We start from the raw sequence: 20,248 nt of genomic DNA on the forward strand, positions 1-20,248 counted from the left end.
CACTCTTTGGACCGATGTAAAACATTTGTAAACAGTGCTTTTCTTCTAATAAAACAAAAAATAAGAGAATCAGAGGTTTATTTCAGCAAGACTTGGTTTCTTTGCCTTAGGTTAATTCTTACTGGAACGGAATGGCAAATGATATCCCCTGGAAAAAAGTTTGGACTTTATCACACAAATACTTAATAAGAAAGTGAAAGAGTTTTCCTTCAAATGTGTTCCCTGAAAAGACATAAAATGATAGTGATACAAACTCTTTTTGTTTCGAGAAACTGTAAACATCAGTACATTTGTTTTGGAATTGCAGCTACACGATGACATTTCGGTATAATGTCTTTGTTTTTATCGAATGCCATGTGAACATCAATTTTGAATTTACCTTAAAAATGTAATTTTTGGTTTTTATAATTTTGAAAAAGATTTAAAAAATAATTAACCTTATTTTTTTCTAGCACTTTGAGATTTGCATATTAACCACAATGATGTTTTGTTATGTTCTAAGCAATTAATAAAAATAAATAAATCGTTTGGAACAATAAAAATAATAATACTACAAAAAATAAAGGCCAAGTATAAGCAAGAACTTGTATTTTAATTATGTATCTGAGTGCAGTTTGCATGTTTAGCTTTAGGATGTAATTTACGTATACACTGAAATTTATATAATTGTTTTACAGGTAATCTTTGTTGTGCATGACTGATATTTACTGTCAATTTTAAAGTAAAAAACACTGCTTAACATTACAAAAATACAACACTTTCATCTTGGTCATATCTTCATTGTGGTATTCATGAGGTAAAGACAAATCAGAAACAGGCTGTGGTTTTTGTTACACATCACATGTATAATAAAATGAATGGCATACATGTAATTTCTATTAGTACCAACATTTAGTGAAAAAGTTTTTCCACATCCATGAAATGTAACAAAATAATGCATGCAATGCTTTTAAAGAGAATGTGTGAGAAATTTACAGAATTAAAAAAAGAGTTTTGTGATTCTTCATATCCTACCATGTAAAAATTAAACCTGGTATTTTTAAACTGGCATTTGTTAATTTACAACAAATAGTGCATTCCACAAAAGACTTGGATGTCAGTACACAATACCCGTTTCACAGAAGATTAAAAATTATCCTCATCTTAAAATAATAGGGCATGTACTCCATACAGCAAAAAATTATATGAAAAGCTAATTGTTTCTAAAACAATTAAAACATATAAAATAAAACTGTCTAAAAACTAAATTAAATACCACATCATGTTCTGAGTCAGTCTAATTGTTATAAAAAACACTTCCATCCCTTTTTAAACGTAATGATTTGCATGTAAATCCATTTTTAAAATCTAAGCATCACTTTTTACAGTTAAAAGACACTCTGAAAATGTGTTAATAATAAGTAGTGGTACAGTAAAGGGCTTTGGCTTCCATGACATAAAAAAAATACCAAAATGTGATTGACTCATGCTGCTTCTGTCATCTGATTTTTAAGAGGAATTAATTTCTCTAATGACTACAATTCACTTCATTTTTGTGCGTAAAATAGGTTAAAACAGAGCAAACCGCAAGGGCCCCCATTGTCTAAACAGACATGGCCAGCATTTCTTCACTGTCCAGTTTTAGCTGTCCTGTCCACCAAGAAGTCGCTCTCTTTCTGGCGCATCCTCCTCTTCTGCTCTCTGTGGTCCAGAGTAGCACGGCAGCTTGGCCATCAAAGGCTTGTGCAGTCCATTGTACAGCGCCGTACCCACAAGAAGAATAATGAAGCCCAGTATCTGCAGGCCGAGGAATTTCTCCCAACCGAGAGCCAAACTCACAACCCATATGACTAGAGTACGCAAACTGTCCAGCACCATACGCGTAGTGGCGCTAATCTCCTTGGTGACGCTGATGCCCGCAAAGTTGAAGAAGGCGATACTGACGGTGTTGCCAAACAGTGCCAGCAAGATGAGAGGCTTGTGGCCAATCTGGCAGAAAGCGTCCAGCGCGTCCTCGAGGACCTGACGTGGGTTATCGCCAAAATTGCCAACGTGGATGTAAAACATCGGAATGAGGAGGAGAGAGAGGATAATAAATCCAAAAAAACCTGATAGAAAGAGACAGAATTAATACATTTAAAATATTACATTTACAAATATTACTAAGTTTTGAATTTTATAATTCAAAAATCTATTTTTTTGAATGTTTTTCTATGTTAACTCTTTACTTGATTTACCATAATGTGACTATTATTATTCAGCATCAATACACTTGGATCAAACATGGTCCCTGTCTTATATCACATTTTACGACAAATTATTAAAATGACTTTACCCTCAGTCCCAACAGCCTTTAGTGGATGTACGTTGTGTTTGTAAACAAACTTTTCCTCCAGTACCATCTGGACTGCCACAATAATCTGTGCCATGATGATCAAAAGATCTCCTATAACACAAAGATCAAAGAACCATAAACCCTATCAGATTGTAGAAAACAATCAAGCAACACAGAGAAAACAATACTTTGATAAACAGCTCAATTCTGAGATGACAGGATTTGTAATAACAAGTACACTCAACCACTATACTGCACATGATTAAAAACATTCAGCACTCATTACCTGTGATGACCTCACTGAGCTTGTGAGTGTCATCTCCATGGCCACTCACGAAGTCAGCCAGTCCAACCACCACCAGACCAATGATCGTGACTAGGATCCCAATCCACTGGCTGGGCTCCAGTCGTCGTCCTAAGAATGATACAGACAGAAGTCCAGTGAAGATGATCACAGCTCCTCTCAACATCTGGAAACTGGATGCGCTGGTCATGTTAAGAGCTAGACACACAAAGAAAGAGGAACGTTTTATTGAACTTCCTACACAAGCCTTCAATGTATAGACTATGACTATCAACAAAACAACATACTGTGCTTTGTGGGATTACTCACCAATATACATGATAGACGTCCCAATCATGTCACAAAGGGCAGGGGGGAGAAAAAGGAGGGGGTTGAAACTTTGGCCTGGGACCATAGAGGGTTCAGGTCGGCGTCGATCATGACAAAGGAGGATGTGGAACACCACCAGGCAGGACAGTTCTCCTAGAAACATTCCTACAGCCTGGAGGGGTGAGAGGAGAGAAATAAAATTAGCCAAACAAAAGAGGATATCCGTGAGTATGGAAGAATAGAGGCAGAGAAAGGGAAAAGTGACATGAAGTAAAGGAAACTGAGTGAGTCAAAACTAGTTCTTCATATGCGAAGATGTACTATAGACACACTCTCAGTTCTCAGTTTTTTTTCAGAAATGTGCTGAGAGGGAAGTTTGACATGAACTGTTTGTAGTTGCCTTGGAAAGAAAAGATAAAATATTTACCTGTACAAAGGGATGTGAGAAGGTATGTTTTGGAGAACCATGACATCCAGGTGCAGAGAACATATCAGCCCATCTAGACATATTAAAAGAGATATCGGTTATTAATGTTAATAATAATAAAAATAAAACTTTACCTTAAATGTATGTTATAAACATTTTGTTCTGTTTTTTATTGAACATTTCTGTCTTTCAGCTGGAAGTCACCGTTACAAGTAACTGACTGTTTGTGCAATAATTCATTTTTACAGCCAAGTAAAAGCATGACTGAAATAAAGAGAGAGAGATACTAGGACTATAAACACTGTAAAATCACATCTCTTGTTCAAGTGTGATATCACATTTCCTCTGTCAAGAAAGAAAGAAAGAAAGCTTGGGTATAAGACACAAAGTTGTGTCACATTACATGGATTGTGTACTTTGAAACATTTGTAGCAGTTTTCTTGTCTTGATGGACAACATGACTTGATGCCTACTGGAAATCGCTAAATGTCACAATCTGGACTGGCTAACAGTCATACGTATTTTTGTAGCAAAATTGCTGATGGTGCACCTCTAGCATGTCACGACTTGTCAGATAATCACAACTGCACATGAGTCAAGTCTTGTCATCTTTTCGAAACATACAAATTTGATAAAACAGTAAAGTGTTTACATTTTTCAGTACCAAAACATGTCTATTTAAATGTATTTAACAATAAAAGGTCGTTTAATTAAGAGAGCATACATATTTGGCTGCCTTTCTCACTCATATCTGAAAAAGTTGCGTCAACAAAAAAAACAAGCAAAAAGCACATGTAAACAAAGCCAATATATAGCGAGAAAGCTTACTTCGCGGATAGTGTGTTAAGAGAGCCAGTGGTGAGCATCAGACCGGCGAGAAAGAGCTGATATTTTGTCCAAGCCATGGCGAGTGTGGGACTGACTGATCGTAAACATCAGACGCTTCAGATGTCTTGAGTTTTGTCTCTCTGTCTCTCTCTCTGGTGACTTCAAGCTAATCTGAGGGCCTGTATGCAAATCACATGACAGCGACCACGTGACGCTATCAGCTGATGTGATCATTTTCCGCAGATGTTCAATTCTAAAGTGCGTAGATATTTTGTCCTAATAACATATGAATCGGATAAGAAACCAAACCTTGTGTTAAAAAACTGTAGCCGCAATTATTTTAGTATCGATAAAAAACAACAATGAAGACAGTCGATTGCAAATAATAGGGAAATCAAAATAAAAACAAAAATAACTTGAATGCGGCACGAATTTTGTAGATACTATTCTTAGGACCGACCACATATGTATGTAATAAATAATATTACAATATAAGATTCACTTTAGCTTGGTTTAAACACTTGGCTATTAACTGCACGTTCTTTTGTTTAAGGATTGTCACGCTTTTCATCTTGTATTTTAGAATATATAACGTTAACGTGTTGCCCGAAATAAGAGAAAAACCCAGATGAGTATTTTGTGTGTGTTCTTTTTAATAATTTAGAATATTACTAACCCCCTCGTAAATGAAACTGGTATGTAATTACTGTATAAAATGGCACCCTAGTCTCATAAGATATCAATAATTCAATTTACACATTCCATTCCAGCAGTGCGCAAGAACTTCCTTCATCCAATCCCAAGTTGCGCATTTGCGCCTTCTGTCGCCTCGCCTTCAATCTGAAACACGCAGATTGGCTGCGGCGGCGCGAACTGTTGTGTTGATGAATAACTTTAATGGATTGACTATTTTTCGAGAGGATCCGCGAACTTTAGAGAGTCTGCAAACGGCATCAACAAATCTCCGCTTGAACAGCGCAGAATCTGAACGGAAACTAGTTTGGCAGACTACATGTGTGGAGTTCGTACCCGTCTGGATTCAAAAGTTGTTAAATCTGTCAGTCTGCGCACAGAAAGGCCTCTGGGTGATTACAACATGTTATTTTCAAGTACACTTGGACGTAATTCGGTGCGCGCATCTACGTCTTGGCGTTTGCGACAAGCGGTTCGTAGTGTGTTGATATGATCGCACGCGCTGTTGACTTTGACCAGGGTTTGATATTTTTCAAACAACTGGCTGCTGTCATCTGAACTTGAAAAGTAAAGAAAACGTCAGAAACACACCGCAACAAGGTAAGTTCTCTATACAGTCTGATTTCGTAACAGCGACCGTAAGACACGTAAAAGAGCAAAGATCACAAAAGTGCACGATTACGGTTACAAACAGGGAAGTGCGGAAGGTGATTTGCTTGTGCAACATTGCTTATAATATGTACGTATTTTGTTTCTTGTAACTACTTTTGCGTTGTTGCCAAGAGGCTGGTTTGGGAGGGGTCATCAATGGATAGAAAAGCAGTTCTGCTTGTTCTTTCTCTCTCCTGCACGCACTCCCCGTCTCTCTCTCCCTTTCCCTCTTCACTTCCTGTAATTCTTGTTGTCTTGCATTGCACTTTTCATGCCCCTCCCGTGCTGTCTGCCGTGGCCTTCTGCATTTGCGTATGTGTGTGTGTGTGTGTGAGGTTTCCTGGTTGTAGATCTCTATAGCCATGCACAGAGCATGGCGTGTATAGTGTGCGCATTGTGTCCTGTCATTCGTGCAAATTTATGCATAACTTTATTTTAGGAATATAATAAAAGTATTCTTTAAAAAACAACAAGGGCTTCACTTTAGTCAAATTTGATTAACCATTTGTATTGCTATAGTGTTACTACGTATATTAAGGTCAAACTATTTATTGCAGAAAGACAACAGTACAATGTGTCCTGTGGCGTGACATCAAACATTTGATGAAACAATGAATATAAACCTTTCTTATGGCATTTTATGTTATAGATATTAATATTTTTTATTTAAATAACAGTTTGATTTTTTAATATTTGCTATGTCACACCATAGGACACGTGTACAGTACATTTTTCAACTACCCACGTGTGGTCTAAAGTTTGGTTGCCAGATATATAAAAAAAAAGAAAATCACATTTAATTCAGACAGCAGTTATATAAAGTAGAACTCTCATTGTGATATCTACATCTAAATGTATATCTTTCTTTTCTTTTTTTAGAGAATTTCCCTTGACTGAGGGATGACTGGGTTTATAAATATTTACACCACATTCATATTGCAGTTTGAAAGCAAGAGGAGAGGGGAGCATCCAGACCCCTTAAAATCCTACTTTTGCCCTGCTCACGTCTTTTTACATCCATAAACGTGCCCTTCTAACCCTTCATACAGAAGAAGTGATTGTCCGGATTGTTTTAGTTTTTTGTGGCTCTGTAGTTTCCCAGCATGAGTCTCTCGCCACATCAGAGAGGAACCATAAACAGTATTAGCAAGCAGAATGTTGAAGCCATGAATGAATCAATGCAACATTCGGGAGAAATGTTTTACAATGTGGGAGCTCCTGGCATGGAGCAAAATCAAAACACTGCAGGGGGCGTGGTGGATTCCAGCCCTGAGGTCCAAGGCTCTACCGCTTTCAAATCTGATAAAGAATATCAGATTCGAGGACATTTTCAGCAAGCTGGATCGGTCAAGTGGGTGCATCAGGATCCGATGCAGACCTCAGCTTGGTTTCAGGGCCCTGCAAACATGACCAAGTGGACGCCAAATTTTGGCCCTTCTCTTAGTGGTATGGATGACCCTAGAGCTTTTCACAAGGCGGGTCATGAGATGGAGGCTTTAAAGTTAGAAAAGCTTTCCCCAGCATCTTCGCAGTCCTACCCAGATACCTCACAAGTTCCCGGGCAGGAGTGGGATCATCACGCAATGGCAGCAATGCACCATGCTCAGTTTCAGGCCCTCCAACAGGGCCACAGGCCTGTGGATCTCCAATATCCGCCTCAAGGCATGCATCACGACATGCCGGACGCCACTCTGCAACCCTTCCAATTGGCATTTGGACACGCCAAGCAACCCCAGGCACCTGGCTTACATCAAGTTTACCAAGGCAACAATGCATCTTTAAATATGAATTACGTAGAGAAACCAAAATCGCAACAGCAACTGTTGCAGTTGCAACAGCAGCAGGTGCTTCATATGCAGCAGCTGCGGATGCGTCAGTTCCAACAACAGCAACAGCAAATTCAGCAGCAGCAACGGCTGCAACACATGCAGCAACAATACCATCAGCAGCAGAAAATGCAGCAACAGATGCAGCAGCACGCACAAGGGCTTCATCAACCAGAAACTATACCATCGCAGGAAACCCAGCGAGGCAAACAACAGACTGACAGTGCTCAGGGGAATAACGAATCAAGTCCATTATCTCATCAGACCCCGCTTACTGTCTCTCAAACTGAACCACAGCATCCAATTCCTCAGGCATCTAATTTCCAGGATTCTGGTAGTGCAAAGACAATTCCAGAACCGCAGGAGGCCCAAAGCAAACGTCAAGTCCTCCCTCGCCGCTCGCGCCGCCTATCCAAAGATGGTGTCAGTCCGCAAGAAAACCAGACATCTAAGGACAGTGTTTCTGCCCAAAATGGAGGAGTGGCCGGAGTCCGGGGCCCTCCAGTGGGGGTCATCCAAAGCACAGAGAGACGCCGGAGAGCCTCAAAAGAGATCAACCTGGAGACGTTAGCGCAAAAGGCTTCAGAGATGGAGTTTTTACCAGCAAGGGTGAGTGTGTAAGAGAATTCATATAGAATAATATCGTATCAAGTCCTTTATATAAAATGACTGAGGACTTTTTACTATAGAAAATTCTCTGTCTATAAAATATATTTTACTGGACTGTGATATATCTGCCCATTTTATTCCACTGTGTTATTGGAATAGGTTTTTAAAGAAGCAAATCCAAATTTAGTCTTAAAGTTTTGAGAAAACCCTATTTTATTTTATTAATTTGACTCTCACCAGTAGAAGCTGTTATGGCAAAAAAAGAATTAAAAAGTTGAATATTTCCAGTATTAAATAACAAACACACAAAAATGTTAATTATAACCATTGTAGCTATGAAAATATGGGTTTGAAGGTTTTTTTAATTACGAACAATTTATATATTTTATTTATTTATTCTTTCATTCTTGACGCCATTGCAGAATGTAAGGGTACATTTATGGCGAGAACTAGTCAGTCTATACACAAATCTGTTCTATACACAAGTCAATCCTACATATTTTAGCAAATAACCTAAACTTTACATCTACTGCTTTGGTCTCCTAAGATGTTTTGTTGTTTAAAGCACCTTATGAAACAGCACAAAATAAAAAAGGTCCACTGCTGGTTCTATTGTCAAGCCGAACCACCTTTTTATCTAACAAAACTATAAAATACAAAAACTCGGCTCACAGCAGTGTTTGCCCTAAGGCTACCCTGGTCATATATTGTACGATGTGAAGTACAGTTGAATTATTTAGCCCTGAAAAGCAGTCTGGTAAGCAGCTGCATGTCCACACACCTACACATTCCAGACTCTGTTCAAATCCATTCAGTTGATCTTGGGAGGGGCCGATTTACCGAGCCCTGTTTGCTAACACGAATCAGATCCAAGCCTTGCACAAAAAAGCATACGGTATGAATTAATTCTTCAAAATATCTCTCTTTGGATATTGAAGCAGATTTGTAAGAAAATGATATATTAAAAGCATTGATTATATAGGTGCTTTAAGTTAATCGTGTCTGCAGGTTTCTTGTGCATAGTGACGTTTGTATATTAACGAATAGCAACCAATCTACAATGGTTGCGACATGAGGGGCGATAACGTATTGTTATAATCATATAGAATAAGAGTGTTGTAAACGATGATAATAACAAGACACAAGAAACATTAACATAAATAATATAATTTTTTCTCTACACCTTTTTATTAAATTTCCATTTTATCTTCTGTTAATAGAGTGAGGAGAATGCCCCAGCTAGACCAGCTGGTATGGTCCCCCTTGTCATCCCCGTCTCTGTGCCCGTTTCCAAAGACCAAACTCAGACGGAAGGCCCCAGCATCTGGGCACACCCAGAGACTCCTAAACCACTGAACCCCGAGACTCCTAAACCACTGAAGCAGCCTGAACATAAACCCTCGGTTATCGTAGCACGCCGGCATTCATTAAAGAACTCTGCATCTGTGAACTTCATCCAGGTGCATAAGTAATTGCTTGTCAAATTGTTCTCAAATGATTTACATGCTTTTGTTGATATTATTAAAGATGGAGGAACTTTCTCTCACTTATATTGGATTCAGGGCAAGGGGCAAGAAGACAAATCCAGGCGTCGTCCGCGGCCGGAACCCCTGGTCATACCTCCTCCCAAGCCGTGCAGTTTCATCGCCCCTTCTGTCTACTCCAGCATCACCTCCTATCAAAGCAACATGCGCTCCCCAGTTCGTCTACCTGAGCATGCGAGCATCATCCCCCCGTACACTCCTCCGCCCATTCTTTCACCCGTGCGTGAAGGTTCTGGGCTCTACTTTTCTGCTTTTCTGTCCTCCATGGCAGCGGGCAGCCAGGTGCTGCCACCCACACCACGGAGCGGTGCAAGAAGTTTGCTGCGTTCAAGTGAGTTTCACATTACTTTTTGATTTAAAAGTTGTATTTTTCTTTTTATTCATTTTTAATAGTCCTTAATTCCCATCAGGAGTTCCAAGACAATCTCATGGGAAATTGACAAGGGGACAATCTTAGTTGTGCGTTTTAGTGCAATTTGTAACTTTATTTCTAATAATCGTAAAAAAAAATGTATGATTCACATATTACCTGTAGAAATTCATACAAAGTAGCCACCTCGTAAAATAGTTACTTGCAGTGAGATCAGGTTGGAAATTCTGTTGTTTTTAATTTCTGATTTTAAACATTGTATTTCAGTGAGTTCGGATATCAGTCCTCCTGAACTCCAACTTATTGGAGAAGCAAAACCTGTCAGCCTTGAACCGTGAGCACTGACTTTAAAATAACTGTTTACAAAATCACTGTTTTTGTATTTTGTCTCATGCTGATTTTTTTCTCTTTTGTTTTAAGTCGCATTAACATCGGTTCTCGGTATCAAGCTGAGATTCCAGAACTGCAGGGTCAGACCTGCTCCCAAAAAGACCAACACAAAGCCACTTTGGTTTGGCTCCCATTATCAGAGACTGATTCTACACCCTCCATGGATGCTAGAGGTAAATGGTTTTGACCATATTTGATGATTGTGACCCAGACTGAATGTAGCTTTGTTGCAGCTCAAAAACTCAGACAGCTTTTTTTATGATGGGACCTATCACAGGCAGTTTCTGCCAATCTCATATTAATGAGTGCCTATACAGTAGCAATGAATACGTAGTATCTTCAAAGAGTATTTAGTTTGATCACATTTCTAAAAGAGAGATACAGTTGTAAGATTATTTCCCGAAAAACACGAGCTGCTAGTGGTGGGACTAGTGGGGAGAGTGGGATGGAACTACAGCACGAGCAAGCAACACATCATACAAAAACCAATAAAACACAGACGTATGATTTAGTTTGACTTACTGCATGCAGTTCATGTGCATCTTTAAGCATTGTGATCGTGCCATCTACCAGTTTCAATCGATCTCCAAATCCAGCGTTATATCCACCGTTTATATAACATCCATCACTGAAATGCTGTGAACAAACTGACACACCCAAACTTCACTATCGCAAGAGTTACAAGCTGTAGAGCAACGCAGCCCATCTTGACGCAGCGCAGATAATCTTGATGGTAAGCGGGTCTCAATCGTCGTTTGACTTGTGGGCAGGTTCTTGCTTTCACCTTGCCATGCTTTTCCGGGAGATTGACCAATAAAATGAATAGGATCCCTGTGACAGGGTTACAGAATTCAGAACAAACTTTCAGAAACAAGTTGGAGTGCTGGGGGAGTCTTATCAAGTACAGAAATACTATGTCATACATCCAACTCGTCTTTAAACAAATGTAACATGAGAAGCCAGCATGTTTAACAGTGTAAAGAAGTCAGAATGCATGACATAGCATGTTACAAGATCTTTAAGAAAAAAATATTTCGGACTTTCAATGCACCATAACATCATGTCTTGTGGATGTTGCTGTACATCAGATTCCAGTCAACAAAAAACAAAGTGTTTTGTGGAAAAAAAAGTGTTTTAATAGATGATATTTTGAAGAATGTTTGTAACCAAACAGTTCTTGGCCACAATTGACTTCAATAGGGAAAATTGCTTTATAAATGTTTTGTACTGTTGAACACAAAAGAAGGTGCATTACAAGACACAATTAATACATTAAGGCCCGGTTTCACACAAAAGCTGTAACTGAATATAACTTGCTCAAAAATATCTTAAAATATATCAGTGTCATTGTTTTGTCTGGAGATGCACACCAGTAATGTATTCTTCATATATAAAAGCGACATAAATATCTTAATTTAACTAAGGCATAGTCCTGCCTTAAGCTAAACTGTGTCTGTGAAACCGACCTAAAACTACTTTTTAGGTCGGTTATACATATTATGCATTGCATTATACATATATGCTTTAAGTAGTTTTAACAAAAATATTTACAGATTTGAAACAACTTGGTAAACTGTCCCTTTAAGGTATTTTAGTGGACGGGATGTGACATAGACATTAACTTCAGATGTGCCTCGACACATACAAACTCATTCCAATCCTTTTTGTTTTCCAGTTGATGACCTGATGAATCTGGTGTGCTCCAGTGTCCTGTGTGGTGGAGGAACCAACACAGAGCTAGCAATGCATTGTCTGCATGAGTGCAGGGGTGATATCATGGTGAGCACAGCTCTCTGATACTGCTATAGACGGTTTTATCTTAACAACATAAACAAACGTTACTGCACATGCACAATTTTGTGACCCCTACTGAACTTCCGGTACACATTCACAAACAGATTACCTGTAGATTACTTCTGATAACGATCAAAAGAAACCGTTACTTGTCTAAACTTAAATGCGACCAACATACTAAAATTCAACAAATCGTTTAGTTAATACAATTATTTTACAGTAAAATAATAATACAAATTAGTATTAACATAAATTAAATTAAATATAAATAGTTATATTGTTATACACTAGCCAAACACAAACAGGAAGTTAACTGGGGTCAGGTGCACGTCCGATGAAACGTCTATACACGAGTATCATCATAAAGGTCATGGTATGGTTTCATGTTCATTGGTATGATAAATTGCATTTATGTGAGGTTTTTCAAGTTTGTTATTGATGGTTGGTCTTAAAGTACATTGTTTTATGGAGACAGAGAAACCACAAATGTATTTGTGTCCTTGTAGGCAACCCTAGAGATGATGTTGATGGAGAATCCTGTCTTCTCTGCAAACCACCATTTGGCCAATTACCGCTATGCAGGTAAAAGATCACTTAAAACAGAACTAGCAAATCCTTTCTTGATACTGCATGCTGTTGATAGACAAATACTTCTAGTCATGCCTGTTTTATTTAGTGATTGTAATGTTGAAGGTTATCTGTAATGCTAAATAATGTGTAGAGAGAGATTCATGTGTGCGTTACATTTCAACAGGGTCAGACTATTGGACTGTGGACGAAAAACAATACTTCAACAAGGGAATTTCTGCTTACAGGAAAGATTTCTTCATGGTACAGAAGCTGGTAGGTAGCTTTTTTTGTAAGGGGTCTTACAATAGAAAATCCGCCCTTGCCCCTTTTTTCTTGGGCTGATGTCTCCCTCTAGTTAAAAAAAAGTATTCAAATAATTTTAAATATTATGTATTTTAGATTATTTCAATTTAGATGTACTTTACATTTCACAAAACTGGTCAATGTTTCTAGAAAATTAAGTTCAGTAAGAGGTGGTGCCTGTTTTTTTGGTTTGGCCCATATTCTTTCAAAATGTCTGTGTGCAGAAAAATGGGACAATGTAATTGTAATGGACCTGACAGCAAACCTGCAGTTCCGTCAATGTCAAAAAAGAGGGTGGGAAATGGCCTTGAAAATCTTTTATTTCAAAATATATTAATTTAAGAAATGGTTGATATGACCCCTTTTAAAATTGAGCTTGAGGGTTAATTTTTCTAGAGAAAGAATTTGATTATGACATCACAAAAATAATCACTATTCCACCCCAAAGTATTTATTATTAATATTTAGCAATTCAAAGAAAATTCTTGACGTTTATTTTAGATTACATGTTTGTGTTGCTGTTTTGGCAGGTGAGGAGTAAGACAGTGGCACAATGTGTGGACTTTTACTACACCTATAAGAAACAAGTGAAGGTTGCTCGAAATGGGTCTCTTATATACGGACCTTTAGACCCAGAGGAGAGCATACCTTTGGTAAAGGCTTTTATTGTTTACTGTTTGTACATACTTGTTCAAAGGTGTTAAGACTGCTACTATTTGAGCTTTTGTGTTAATGATAGCATGCTTCCCACATTTTAGACCCCATTGTATTTATAATGAAAATAAATACGTAACCATGACACTTGAGTGATTTTCTCTCTTAATACAGATCAAACAAGAACAGCAGGAGGAAGGAAATGATAATAGACAACAGCAGGCAACACAACACAATGCGAACGACAGTTCAAAAGATGTGTCTAAAACACATCAAGCCAAAGAGAATGTGAGTATTAAATGACCAAATAACCCAGTAATGATTTAATAACCATAAACCAAATAAACAAGTAAATCTGTTCTGTTTCGTCCAGCAGAGGGCAGACTCAGCTCAGGTGGAGCAGAAGAACAGCTGTGTGGAGGACAATTCTGGCCTGAAGCCAACGTTTCAACCTGCCTTTAAGACTCCTTCCCCTGCACCTCAGAAACCTCGCCCTGACAGCGCAGAAAAGAAGAACAGAGCCACCACAGGCAACAAAAGTCAGGGAGAGCCAGAAGGTATTTTCCCGTGCAAGAAGTGCACTAGGTGAGTGAGCTTGAATTTCTGCTATTGAAAGTTTGTCTGTGTTCGCTGTAATACGTTCTAATGTGTTTTGTATTTGTGTAGGGTGTTTTCTAAAGTAAAGAGCCGCAGCGCTCACATGAAGAGTCATTCCGAGCAGGAAAAGAAGGCTGCAGCACTGCGCCAGAGAGAGGAAGAGGAGCGGGCGGCAGCTACAGCGAGACAGAGAGCACTGGAGGCACTGGAGGTACAGGCAGAAGGAGCGCAGGGAGAGAGCAGTGGAGGTGAGGAGAGCTCTATAGAGCCAGAGGATGAGCAGGATGAAGACTGGCACTGATGATTTTTGCCTTTGTGCTGGTAGCAGATTGACTTTAGTTTTGTAACATTTGCTTCCCCCTTTTTAAGATGGTGAGCTGGGTGGTTGTTAGGAAAGAAGGTGGTGTCAGAAATGCCCAACTTGTTTCATGTTGTGTTTCTGTTGTATGAGTTGCAAGACAAATTATTTTGACCAAAAATGTAAAATTTGTGAACTTCACACTTATTTAAGGATAATAAGAAAGGAAGGTTGTTAGTTAGTATGATATTGTTTAAAGTACTTTAAACCACTTTAAAGACCAATATAACCTAAATTGTACATTTTAAAAGGGACTATTTACTCAGATTTCAGTTTCATACAATGCCTTCAAGATGAAATTATGAAAAAAGCTCCAAATTGTGGCTATTTGTGGGTGAACTTTTACAGAAATGTATAGTCCTTCGGTTTTGATAAAAAAACTAAAACTGTTTTTGTATGCTTCAAGATTGTATTTTTATACCTTTATGTATTGTTCATACATGTATTAAACGAATAATCAAGGACACAAACCAAAAATTCTTCCGTCTGTCTATGGACACTGAAATCCTCTGAAATCCTGTGCATTGAATGTATATGAATATAATGCAGAAAGAATATATATATATACATGTTGTTTATATTATACTTTGTAATTTGTATTGATCACGATGTGTGTGCTTGTGTTTATATTCAGTACTCTAAATATAAAATAATGTGTATTTATTCTTTAAATGCACTTAAAGGGAGTGGACAGTTTAGAATAAGAGATTTTTTATTTAAACTTGCATCCATAATTCAGTATATCAAAAAATCCAATTTTTTATATTCACAATTATTACAAACCAATTTTCACAAATTGATCAAACTTTTTTTACACTTTGGTGACTATTGTGCTTTGTGTTTGCTGTGTTTTATTTTATTGCATTTGCATAAAGTAAATTGCATATAGTATATGTCTGCCCAATAAACAAACTTCCAATTGAACCCTTTTTTAACTTGTATTATTTAACATAATAAAATAAATATGAAAATGAATATTCAGTTATCACATTACATTCATTAAAATAAAAAAATAGATTAGTGGTCATATGTGAGATTAAAGTAAAAATGCATTCAGACTTTTTAATCCAGATATTTTATGAAGGATTATTGAATGATACAACCTATTATAAACCAGCAGTCTTGACAAATGACTTCAGATGACGGTTAAAATATTTATCATCAATGTCAAAAGTGTGAATGACACTTTGATTCTATCACCTGAAAATAAAGATAATATCATTAGTTACAGAATACATTTGTTAAGAGGCTAAAAAGCTTTGAAATAATAATAAAAATGACAATTGCTGTCTTTCATTGCTAATCATTAAAAATATAAAAAGCAATTTGTGGGCTGAGTTCAATCAAATATGAAGTCAAAATGTTTTATTAAATGTTTACCAGCATCCAAGGCATCCACTATCATTCCTTTGGTGTCGCTGAGACTTCCATTGTTTGGTTCTGGATTGACACCCAACAGCTTGCACATCAATGGATAGATGCTGACACTGTCAAACGGCTCAGCCAAGAAATTCTTCCTCAAGTCTGGACCAAAAGCTCGAAAGATCATTTTCATATCCATTTCGTCATTACTGAATCCATGATCTCCTTTGTTGATATACAAAATGATCCTCTGTGAATACATCAAAAGATTACTTTAGGATAGAAGAATATAGATGTTTTATAATTACATTATTTTCAATTAAACCTACCGAGTTCAGATTAAAACCCTGGTCTGCAAATAGAACAATAGGCTGAATTCTCTGATTCTGGGCTATGTGAAATTGTGCTGGAATCTCTTCTTTCTTATAGACTGTGAGATTTGGATGTGCATTCTTCAGGGCATCATAAATCTCCTGCTCTTTCCCCTCTTTAGGTGTGATCATCCCAAACCCACCGTAGTCAAGCAACTCGAAGTCAGACAGTTTAATAAAACTCATGTATTTGTTAAGTAGGATCTCATTAACATCAGGGGACTTTTTAACAGTGGTCATGCCATGATCTGAAGTGATAATGACATTGAGATGATCAGTCAAACCATTGTTCTCAATGGCCTCCCTAAGGTAACCGATAACGCGGTCAATCTGTTCAATGATCTTCCTTCTCTCTGGTGTTTCTGGGCCTTTGGCATGGCCCACGTTGTCCGGTTCACCATAGTAAAGAGTGACGAAGTGAAAGTCCTCTTCGCTGTACCATCTCATAACCGTGTCGATGTTCTCCCTCCACTCTGTTTCATTGTCATCCGGGTGCCCATTACTTTGCACAAAGGAACGATCGACAGCTTGCCCACTGTAATTCACTCCACCACCAGGATAGAAGAAAGATGCTGTTTTCAGACCCTTTAAAATAAGAGATGTGGTTAGAAAAGATAATAGTTGTCATTAATAAATAATTGATAAAAATCAGGAATAGTTCACTATTCACTGCTATGAACAATAATAAACATAATATTTTTTTCACTTGCAGTGTTTTTCCACTCAGCTGTATGATGCTATACTTTCTTTTTTAACTGGACCATTTAAAGTAAATGCTAATCTTTAATTTACTTTGTAATTGTCACAAGAAATACAAAACATCAAAAATGAAAGGAGGTAATATATTCTTAAAGGGACAGTTCGCCTAAAAATACAAATTCTGTTATATACCCTCATGTGGAACACAAAAGAAGATTGTTTTGAGAAATGTCTCAGTGGTTTTGTGCCCACACAATGAAAGTCAATGGGGGCATGTTGTTTGTTTACCAACATTCTTCAAAATATCTTCTTTTGTATTCTGCACAAGAACGTCCTATAGGTTTGGAATCACAAGAAGGGGAGTACATGCCTAAAGAATTTTCATTACGGGGAAACCATTCCAATAAAAATTTGGAGATATAAAAAAAGGAAATATTTCCTCACCTGATTCTGGGCTGTTATCCACAGGGGCAAAACACCATTATCCCACCACTGAGATTTTGTTAGAGTTCTCTTATGAGGAATGATCAAGCCAGTGGAAGTATTAAACATCAGGTTATGGACAACACCGTGATCCTGTATCCATCTTCCTAAATGAGAGATTAGGATACATTCAGACATACACTCATTTAAACACTGTTCGCCGATAGACGTGGTTTAAATTATGGTAGTCTGCAGTGGCTCCATCTACAGTGAATAGACCCACATTTCTATATGCTATCTCACGCTGTGTACAGTAAATTATAATATTTCAACTCAAGGTTTTTATGAGCTGCTTCTTTAAAAGAAAGGGAAATGCAAGGAAAGAAAGTAAGGGACAGATTTTATATTTTGTTCCAAGTTGTTCTCTCAGAGGATAATATTTGGGGTGGGAGGGAACTATCCTTTTATAAAGTTATAATTTATAAAGTAAAGTTTTACAGATATGGTTTCTGAACTTGTATTTTGATAGTTTAGCAATTTGGCAACATGTTGTTCCAGATAAAACTACTGAGCTAGAGACAAAGCTTTTTTATTGTAAATTTTTATTCGTTTTATAAAAGTGATAGTTCACCCAAAAATTATGTAATCATTTGCTCACCCTCATGTCATTTCATACCTGTTTGAATTAGACAGAGAAACAGAGAAATATATTTGTAAGAATGTTAGCTGTTTTCAATTCTGTGACATAATAGACTGGCGTAGTAGGAAAAATTACAATGGTAAGGGGCCGCATAACTGTTTGTGTTCCTAAATTCTTACAAATATCTCACTTTGTGTTCAACAGAACAAAAAATACAATATTTTTCCCGCTATGGTAGTGCATGATGTCACAGAACAGAAAATTGCTAACATTCTTACAAAAATCTTTCTCTGTGTTTAACAAAAAAACATGAAACAACCTGAGGGTGATTAAATCGTGAAATAATTTTCATTTTTGAGTGAACTATGCCTTTAACAACGTTTGCTTAAACTTTACTTTAAAATTTTAAGATTTAATATTAAAAGTACTAAGTACAATATTTATCTGTTACTTTAAGACTTTTACTCAAGTCATATTCTAAAAGTTTACTTTCACTTCTACAAAGTAATTTTCAAAAAAAGATATTTGGTACTTTATACATCACTGATTAGACATTGGTTTATGAACACTGCTTATAAATAACCTTAGATGTGACGGCTCAGACAAAAAGTATGTGCTCAGCAGCTTTAAGCAGACATATTGAGACTTTGAACATTCTTGAAAAGATTAGTACATTAGTAATGATTAGATCTATTATTGCAGTCTTCTACTTCTTCTCTACTTTCATTGCCCCCCCAAAAAATACAAAATTCATAGCTTGGTATACTGTGGTGGGCTAACTGAGACCAGTTTTACTGAACCTATGTATTGTTGTTTTTTGTTGCACAAATTGACTTCGGATAAGAATGACTAAATGACTAAATATAAATGATTATATAGTTAAGCTAAGGCATGACATACCCCGGTTATTTATGAATTTACAAACAAAATCTATACAAACTTAATTTACATGATGAACAATTTCTATTTAACATTTTTCAGGAAAATTTTCAACTATAGTATGCAAGAGGGAAAGTTAAATTAGTATGTATACCAACTCCATTGTCAGAAATAGGCTACAGCAAAAAAGAATTATGCAATTGTTTACATACAACATGGTTATTAAATAATTTTTAAACTAGTCAATCAAATATTTTGACATATTCTTGTATAACTCACAAGTTGATGTCCTTACCAGTAATAGTTGTAAAGTGTGATGGAGATGTCATGGTGATCGCTGGAGGATTAATGTATTTAGCTTTTACTCCCTCTTTAACAAGGGCATCCAAATTTGGCGTGTCTGCATCTTGGTCATAATCCCATCTGAATCCATCAAAGGAAATTACCAACAGTTTGTTATATGTCTTCTTTTTGGACAGAGGCTTACTGCTCACACAAAGAGATAAAACCAACACAAGCAGAAGTTCCGACTTCATCTTGAGAGAATGTCAAGAAGAGTGAAAACCATAAAAAGTCTGATCTTGGTTTTATAGGCATCTATATCTAGGACTGATAAAATGGCCCTGTAATAGCTAGGTTACTGATTAAATATTTTCTGCACTCTCAGCCAGTTTAATTTCTATAGCCATATATATAAAAGGCTGAAGGAACGATAGATCAACCCATTTGTTATTTATGTACTGTAATTTTGAAAAGTAAAATGTTGTTTTGTTTTCATTCATTCGGATCATTTTCAACTTTTCTTGTCTTGTAGACTGTGGACCATGAATGGGTTTATCTATGTCTCAGATAGGAGAAAACCTTCAAAGGTGACATGAGTTTGTTGAAATTTGTTATGTCACCAGTTTACAATATTTCTGTGCATTTCAGTTACATTAAATTAAAACCTACGTGGAAATATGTAAGAAATCAAATCAAAATATAACTGCAAGCAGTAATAACGGGTTTCTCGTCATCTGAGCCATCCAAGGCACTGTGACATCATTGAACAGGCTCAGGGGTCACTCCCCAACACACCCACGACGGATCAAAGTCCTGCACGCACAGAAAAATGACAGGATTAAGCAGCAATCCTCGGGTAGATGAGACGGGAATCACAAGAAGCTCAGAAGTGTGCAGTCTCAAACATTCCTTCAGGGTTCTTCATATGTATTATACTTCTTAATTGCAAATCAGTTGGATTATTTATTAAGGAGTAGCGACCTTAAACGTTCATTCTTCACGTTAATATAATAAAGGACCCTGTAATGGTCACACAACAAAAAAAACTCAA

General features: G+C 37.1%; 3 protein-coding genes across 6 annotated transcripts; 1 reads left to right on the forward strand and 2 right to left on the reverse strand.

Moving 5' to 3' along the window:
- Positions 1 to 63: 63 nt before the first annotated feature.
- Positions 64 to 4,378, reverse strand: slc35f6 (solute carrier family 35 member F6). The gene is made up of 6 exons (XM_079474628.1): positions 4,183 to 4,378; positions 3,355 to 3,427; positions 2,928 to 3,099; positions 2,601 to 2,816; positions 2,315 to 2,425; positions 64 to 2,087 (listed from the first exon to the last, which is right to left on the reverse strand). The coding sequence occupies exons 1-6, from the start codon at positions 4,257 to 4,259 to the stop codon at positions 1,621 to 1,623; spliced, it is 1,116 nt and encodes a 371-aa protein (XP_079330754.1). The 5' UTR covers positions 4,260 to 4,378; the 3' UTR covers positions 64 to 1,620.
- A 575-nt stretch (positions 4,379 to 4,953) lies between these two features.
- mideasa (mitotic deacetylase associated SANT domain protein a) lies at positions 4,954 to 15,471 on the forward strand. 4 transcript variants are annotated; one of them, XM_079474623.1, is made up of 14 exons: positions 4,954 to 5,475; positions 6,406 to 7,961; positions 9,182 to 9,421; positions 9,524 to 9,836; positions 10,143 to 10,209; positions 10,296 to 10,438; positions 11,941 to 12,044; positions 12,566 to 12,641; positions 12,814 to 12,902; positions 13,463 to 13,585; positions 13,761 to 13,874; positions 13,963 to 14,171; positions 14,253 to 14,431; positions 14,553 to 15,471. In XM_079474623.1, exons 2-14 carry the CDS (start codon positions 6,630 to 6,632, stop codon positions 14,573 to 14,575), a joined length of 3,012 nt encoding a protein of 1,003 aa, XP_079330749.1. In that variant the 5' UTR covers positions 4,954 to 5,475; positions 6,406 to 6,629; the 3' UTR covers positions 14,576 to 15,471. The 4 variants fall into 4 exon arrangements, with proteins under 4 accessions (XP_079330749.1, XP_079330747.1, XP_079330748.1 ...); XM_079474622.1 differs by having other exon boundaries at positions 5,006 to 5,475; positions 13,960 to 14,171; positions 14,553 to 15,470; XM_079474621.1 differs by having other exon boundaries at positions 14,253 to 14,627.
- LOC306904626 (ectonucleotide pyrophosphatase/phosphodiesterase family member 7) lies at positions 15,443 to 19,492 on the reverse strand. Its single transcript, XM_079474627.1, has 5 exons — positions 19,211 to 19,492; positions 17,418 to 17,563; positions 16,233 to 16,859; positions 15,922 to 16,153; positions 15,443 to 15,741 (listed from the first exon to the last, which is right to left on the reverse strand). The coding sequence occupies exons 1-5, from the start codon at positions 19,449 to 19,451 to the stop codon at positions 15,677 to 15,679; spliced, it is 1,311 nt and encodes a 436-aa protein (XP_079330753.1). The 5' UTR covers positions 19,452 to 19,492; the 3' UTR covers positions 15,443 to 15,676.
- Positions 19,493 to 20,248: the final 756 nt, after the last annotated feature.

The sequence above is a fragment of the Barbatula barbatula genome (genome assembly GCF_947034865.1).
Source record: "Barbatula barbatula genome assembly, chromosome: 15".
NCBI classification, from domain to species: Eukaryota; Metazoa; Chordata; class Actinopteri; order Cypriniformes; family Nemacheilidae; genus Barbatula; species Barbatula barbatula.